The sequence below is a fragment of the Calypte anna genome, chromosome 19, assembly GCF_003957555.1.
Source record: "Calypte anna isolate BGI_N300 chromosome 19, bCalAnn1_v1.p, whole genome shotgun sequence".
NCBI classification, from domain to species: domain Eukaryota; kingdom Metazoa; phylum Chordata; class Aves; order Apodiformes; family Trochilidae; genus Calypte; species Calypte anna.
In genome coordinates, this window is record NC_044264.1 from 11,105,723 (window position 1) to 11,113,294 (window position 7,572).

The 7,572-nt window shown below is 40.8% G+C and overlaps 1 protein-coding gene across 1 annotated transcript; it reads right to left on the reverse strand.

The window, feature by feature from the left end:
• Nucleotides 1-66: 66 nt before the first annotated feature.
• On the reverse strand, nt 67-6,902 carry PIMREG (PICALM interacting mitotic regulator). The gene is given in 7 exon segments (XM_008500600.2): nt 67-917; nt 919-942; nt 3,175-3,211; nt 3,214-3,257; nt 4,009-4,340; nt 5,157-5,476; nt 6,858-6,902. Coding segments are annotated over 6 exon segments (828 nt in total). The 5' UTR covers nt 5,448-5,476; nt 6,858-6,902; the 3' UTR covers nt 67-817.
• Nucleotides 6,903-7,572: the final 670 nt, after the last annotated feature.

Below are 7,572 nucleotides of genomic sequence, written 5' to 3' on the forward strand. Positions count from 1 at the left end.
TTAATATAACTCATAAAATAGCTGCACTGTGGTATTGTAGTTCAGTATAGTACAGTAGTTGTTAGAGGTTAAATTAATTGTTGTAAACTATTTCTGTGTATAATACATGTTCTGCTACAAAAGCGAGGCTTACCTTGACTGCCAAGATGCTGTTTAAAGCAGCAGCAAGAAATGACAAAGTTGTTCTGATTTGTTTGGAACCCCACTACTTAAGACAGCATTAGTTAGGCTAATCTAATTACAGTCTTTAAGGCCATAAATTTGAGTCCTAACATGACAGCTCTTGAGGTGTGAGCAACTTGTCTTGGAATAGCAGTTTTGGTCAGAATTCAAACAAACCACTACCGTTTCATTAACTTCCAGTTAACCATGATGCTAAACTTCTGCTTTGTATACAGAGAAAAAAAAATTGATAGGCTTTCAAAATACTCATACTAAAACTCATGTCAGCTGGATACTAGTCTAAATACTACTATGACCTATGACCGCCCTTCATATATTTGTGGCCCTTGCTCTGGCCATTCCTACTTATCAGTTCAACATAGGTTTCAAAGTACTTACTGCCTCACAAAAGTCATTCAAGGTGGTCTCTTATCTCAGTGGGAGATTATGCACTGTAGTGCAATTTTGATTCTCTTGTTAAGAGAAGGCAAGGGAAGGAAAGTCCTGAGCTACTCTGTCAAGATTATAAAATGTAATGGCATATATACATACACATAATTATATATATATTATGTATAGAGTGCACTCTCAGGTGCTACACAGAGCTCCCCTTTATATATGCTCATAAACTAACAACAGTTACAACTATCTCTGCCTAGGTACCAAGTGCTTGATGAAGTTGCTTTGCTTGCCTTCTGATAATTCGAGAAAGTTTTTGAGATCGACGCGCAGACTGTAAGTTTTGTGCCATGAGAATAGTAGTTTGATACTGCGTGTTGCCTGCAGAAGAACAAAGACTGACATTAGCAGCATGAAGTCAGTATGACTAATTAACTGGTTAACACACACAGATTGCTGGAAAACTTTTAGATGGGAGCAAGGAAGATGTCTTGGACCTGTACACTTTCACTATATAACAGGTCTAACACTAACAAGAAAAGATTTTGTACCTTCAGTGGGTGTAAGTGGCAGTGCACAATTTAAGTACTGCAGTAATTTAACTAGCAACAGGAGCATTTCTTGTGATATAATCTAATTAATTAAAATGAAAAAATCATTAGAACAATACATGAAGCTGGCAGCTGTAGACAGTTTGAGATCAAGGTTTGTTTTGTCATGGAGAATATTGAAAAAAGAGTTGTGACACTAAAACTCACAGCAATTGGATATCAGAACAGAAAGTCATATGCAAGACTAAAGGGCACCTCCAAAAAAAGTTTATTACACAATTAAACCAGTAGGCAGCCTAGAAACAGCCAGGGACAGAGCACATGGTGTGTGTCTACAAGCACAGCAGACCAAATTGCTTAGTGGAAGCAGTACACATCACTGTGAAGTTTCAGTCAAGCATTTGAAACTGCTCTCATTTTTCCTAAAATGTTAAAGCATTCAACTAACACCTTTGTTGCTAAAATAGGACATAGTATTTATGATGTAACTTTCCCTTTAACAAAAGCACACGTCCAGGATAAAAATATTAATGTCACAATGCAGATCTCAGTGAAGGTAATCAAGGCATTTACCTGGTAGTGGTTCAGTGAATTGACACTGGAAGTGATGTTTAGAAATTTACAGCATCGACTTTCTGTTCCCATCCATTTAGGCACAAGAGCTATGTTTAAAAAATGCCAGCAATCCAGATATTAACTGCTCTTTATTGTGATGGCATTGTCTTAACTGCTAAGACAATGCTAGGGATGGAAAAAGATGGGCTGTAAAATTAGACAGATCAGTGTAATGGTTTGTTCTGTCACGCTTTATATTCTTAATTAATCACCGGAGTGAACTGAGGTTGAGTGACAAAAACATCAGTACCAGTATTTTTCTAGTCTGGAGTGAGAAAAGCTCATTGTATAGACAGAAATGCTATTTGCGTTGAAGCCAAACTTTAGGTCCACTGTGAACCCAAAGGGTTTCACTAATCACAATGAAGAAGTGAAGATCTACAACTGCACAATGATCTGCTGTAGCAGATCACTGTAGCCACAGTGAATATGAAGGAAGAAACCTGTGGTTCCACATAATTATACTTCAAAGAAGCATGAGTGAATAAGACTTTCTCAAAACAGCAGGTTTTCTCCACAGATGCATGCAGGTATAGAGAAGGTAAGTGAACAACTACCTTACCTGGTTGATACTATCTTCAGTTACAAATGAGAGAAATTGTCATATTATTCACAGATGGGAGAATATTAGGAGTGAAATTTAGTGAAATTTCAATGGTTATGATCATTAACCTAATACAAGACTTATAGTTATCTAGAAATGGTCCCATTGCTAAAAATTGAATTTTTTGAATTATGTAGGATTTTAAGACCTTACCTCTTTGTAGATAAAAGCAATTTAATGCTAAGCCATCTCTAGAGGATTTTAGGTACTTAACATTTCATTATTAAATGTCTGACAGCAAGTGTTCTAAGAGAGGAAGAAGTTTAGGGAGGTGGCCTGTGACAAGACTTCTTTCCTTTGGTTTTTACTGTCTTAGTGTGTCTAATGCAGAATAACACAACCTTTACAAACACTGCAGCCTACCAATTCATGGGTAAGCCGAAGTGTTGTATAAGAGGCTTCTGCATCCTCTTAATGTTTGAGTTACAGACTATTTGTTAACATAATGCTACCTAACAGAAGGATTTTTCTATAAATACATGGGAACTAATGACAGTATCAGCACAAGGGGATATCCACAGTACCCCATCCTGGACTGGCACCTCTTTGAGACAGAGGCAGAGAGGTACTGTTCTCACACAAAAAAGGTGGGAAAAATCTTCTGCAGCAGGAATTCTGAAGACAAGGAGGATGTTTGACAGGTTTTAGAAGCTGCAAGTACAACTGCAGTTTTAATCTGCACAGGTATCTTAAGGAAAGAAAAGCTCTGCTGTGTTGTAGCTGATAAAGTTCTGCAACTTATTCCTCATCCTAAATTACAGGGATCACCTAGCCTGCAATGGGCAGTGTCCGAGTGGGAGATAACCTGCTGGTGGAAGTTGAAAGGTAGTTAGTGGTATTTACCTGTCTTCTTGCACAATGGCTTCATCAAATGCTTCTATTGGAAAATCCCTGAGGAGAACAGCTCCAACTCAGAATCAAACTCTCTGCAAACAGAATGGTCATTACTAAAGATCAAACAGGACAGACTTGACTAGGTTATGCTACCCAAGTCTCCATCCCTGCAGTAACAACTCTAACTCCAGACTTTACCCAGAGAAGTTGAAAGCTGAAACAGTCATGCTTTTAATTTGACTGACCAACTACTTGACATCTCCACCCCCAAGACAGCTATCTTCCAATTCAAATACTGCATTCAGATTCAGGATTCATCTTCTAGTTTTGACACTTCACAAGTGACTTTGACCAACACAAAAACATATGTGTCCATTATTAAGTATTTACCTAGCTCACAACCCTTTGTGTTAAATCTTTGAGGCAAGAATTTCTCTACACTATAAAGAGCTTGGTATTAGCAGAGGTCTCTCTTGCAATACAAATAGCAACTTTGGGATAGTTAGAGCTATCTATTAGAAGTGGGGTGCAGTGAAAGAATTTTTCTTTATCAAAAAGGCATCAGCAAAGAACTCATGTATGTCTGTCTGATGGGGACTGGTGCTGAGAAATATGGTGTAAACTAACCCAGTGGGAGAGTGATTTCTAAAAAGTTCTTGTCACAGCACAAAATTAAGTTTTGTTTTTCAGCTTTATGCTATGCTCAGAATCTGTTTATACAAGGACCTGTAACTACAGATAAATAGGACAGCAACCTTCATATCTTGCCTTTTACTTTACAAGATAATCACAGTAATAACAACATTAATAACAGAATATGGTTTAGAAAAGAATGTGGCTTACATCTTTCTGTTAGCAGGAGCAGGGGATGAATAAGAGCTCTTCATTGCTGATGCTCTTCTTGATCTCCGAAGAGGGACAGGATCTTTATGAAGGCAGGATGAGAAACCCCTCCATTCTCTATGTTGCAACACCCTTGTTGGGCCAAGCAAGGCTCTTTTGCTGGATGTTGGGGTGCCTTTATAACTGGTTGCTGGAGTAACACTCTTAAGGCAAGGAGTTTGAGGTGTAGTGCTGCTTTTCTTGGTAGAACTGGTTGCACAACTTGGGCTGATTGATTCAGCTGGAAGTGTCACTATCAAATGTACTTGGTTTTGGCAAGACTTCTGTATTTTCTGGAAGAAGCATTAGACAGACATGTTATGCTAAATTAACTCCATAAGCCTAGAGTCTGGAAGCTGAAATACAATGAACATTCAAGCTGAATCCCTAGTTTTCATTCTTATATCAGGTTTACTTTTAGCATGCTTGCTTCCCAACCCTCTGTACTCCATTTGCATGGGAGGAGTCATTTGCTCCCTTAATCCTTAGAACTTTGTCAAGGGCTTCAGCAGGCCTTGGAACAGAGCTCCTTCTGCTCTTATGCAGTAAAAAGGCCAGTCTCCCTAACACATAACTGATATAGTTGAAATCAGATGTTCTCCACCAAAGATAAATGCAAGCTCACATTTGCACCCTGCTTCCATCTAGCAGTCAGTCCAGATTTAGAGTGTCTATAAGGAAGAATATGTGTGGATACGGGAAAGGGCATAATAAAAATTCCAAAGCACTGCATACATCTTGGAAAAAAAATGTTTACAAGCAATGGCAGTCTCTAGCCTGCTTCCTCCTTGTGAAAACTATGTCATACATGATGAAATACAGTAGGGGAAAAGCATTTAGTTAGTAATAAAACTTTTGATAAAACTACATTTATATTTCTTCTTTCCACCTTTCTCCCTCTTCTGCCATATCCAGAATTCACCTGTCTATACTTTAGCAAGGACATAAAAAATTTCACTAGTTAATAGCTATGACATGACCATTACATCGGTGTGCAGATGCATGGCATAGACTCTGAAATACATCAGTCTGTAGAGTACAGAAATCTTAATACTGAAGTTGAAGCAAAAACTAAACTCTGTCCAGACTCCTCTACAAAGGCAGGGTACCTGGGATACTGTTCCAAAAGCATTTTTTGCTTTTCTTTTGATACGCTGAAGAGTTTGGCCATTCTGTTTTGCTTCCAGATTTTCACAAGTTGTAGTCTTATGAAAATTCTGGTCTACTTGCTTTAATGGCACTCGATTCCTTAGAGACATACGCATGGTATTGAGAGAATTCAAAGAAGGCCTTCTCTTGAATTTGTTTGGTACAGGACTGTCATTGTCATCAAAGTCAGCTAGGAGCTGGTGTTTCCTCCAGGACATTGCTGCCTTGACATTTTGAAGCACAGATACCATCTTGCTGCAGTTCTTGGTGAGCCTTATTTCTAAAACAGAGTGAGAACAAGAATTAGACAGAGTAGGGAACAGAGTAGAATGAAAGAGAAACAGATATGTTTATACAATTCACTTGAAACAACAAAATCAGAACTGACTAGACTTTTCTTGGAGGCTTGAAGGAGAACAGCATTAATTTCTGCAGCTATATAGGTCTGTACATGTCCACAAATAATTCTTATACTGAATTTCCAGTACTGGACATCAGACCTGGTAAGCTGCGAGACTGAACCTTGTGAGGTAGAATGCTCTGTAACTGCAACCATTCCTTGTTGATGTCTGAGACTAAGATCTCGTATCACAGATTTTTGCCTTTATTGATGAAAACAGCCTTTTACTGCCAATTTACACAGCTGCTATTGTGTTCTGCCTCAGTTACTAGCTGGAGGCTCACACTTAAGTCATTTATGATTTCAGACAGGATTGTTACTGGCAGATGGTGGTGGTGGGCTAAAACATGTTATCTATATGATACAATTTTTAACATACACATATAGTTTAAAGTTTTCATTTTCACTAACGATCAAGATAAGCTACTCCTAGCAAATTACTTCTAAAAAGCCATTAAAATGCAAATGTACTTTAGCATTTTTAAGTGAATTAATGTTACCAATACTTCATTACAAATTACTGTTATTAAAAAAAGCTGGGAGGTCTACCATCATTATGCCACATATTAGGAAAGTCTATTGATATTCCTTACCATCACTTAAATTCTCTCCATCTCTTACAAGTGTCCTTATTTGTGTCAGAAAGCAATAAGGCTTAGGGAGATCTTTTAATCCTAAAGGTGTTTGGGATATTAACATCTTTTAATGCATTCCAGCTCATAGCAACAAGGAAAAGCTACTAACCAGGCAGCTGGTCGGGTCTCTTACTAGCTCCCAGCTTACCTAGTTTCCTTTTCCATCAACTAGTGTTGATGAATTTACACTAAAAGGTACTACTCAAGTGAAACGCCCTGAAGGAAATGCCTGCTATCCTAGGGTTACATGTATCTGGTTTTTTTAAGTGGCATTGGACGATACGATGTGCTGGACCTGCTGGCTACCGACAGCTTCCGCGCCAGGCGCGGCCGCTGGGCCCACGGCGGGGTAAGGGCTGCGGCCCGGAGCTCCTCCAGCAGTTCGCGCTGCACGAGCAGGACTCGGCCCTCGCCGCTGCCATTCCCTGTGCTCGCTACTGACGGTCGAACGCATAGCCGCGGCCTGGCTGACAGAGCCGGGTCTGTACAGCGAAAGGCGACACAGGGCACGCTCTGCCCGCGCCATTATTTCGCCCGCCAGAGACGTCTAAAACAAGTTGATGACAAGGCTGGAAGACACCGGCCTGGGCCTCTCGCACGGCCAGAACACTCGGGGATGTACTCACAGAAATCGGTGCCGCTGCCAGCCGACAGGAGCTTCTTCGGGTCGCCGCCGCCGCGTTTAAAGGAGGCACCGCCCCCGCCGGGTCCCCGGATTGGCCCCGCTGCCACCGCCCGCGCCCATTGGCTGCTTCCAGCGCGCCCCGACCGTTGCAGGGCAGAGATGATAATGGCGACCGTATCACGGTCGTCGCTGGGGGTTTCCTTGTGCCTTCAGTGCCTTCATGGGCCTGTGGCCTAGGGATCCACGTCAGCGGGAGCAGCAAAAGAATTCGGAGGCTGGCTTGCCGACTTGCGTGTTCAAGCCACGGCTCCTGTTGCTTGTAATTACGAGCCATGTCGTTGACACTTTTTGTTTGGTTGCTTTTTCTCTGCCGGCACCTGCACCTCCTGCTAGAGGAGACAGCTGGTGTAACTGCAGAGTGCTGTTCTGGAAGCCCATGTGGGATGGTCGTAGCAAATGAGGCAGGAAAGAAAAGGCCAACTACAGAGAATGTGGTTTGGTGTTATATAGGTTTTGGGGTTTTTTGGGTTTTTTTAATGTATTTTTATTCTACTCTAGAGGGAAACAAGACATGCAAGGCCTTCACCTTTAAAACATTTTTTCTGGAAAAATTGCTGTGGAAGCAGCTGTAGCAGTTTCTGGCTTTTTTACAGTTTTGGTTTGGTTTCTGGGAAAGTCAACACAGTAACACTCTAGTCCCACCATTGACCTATAAA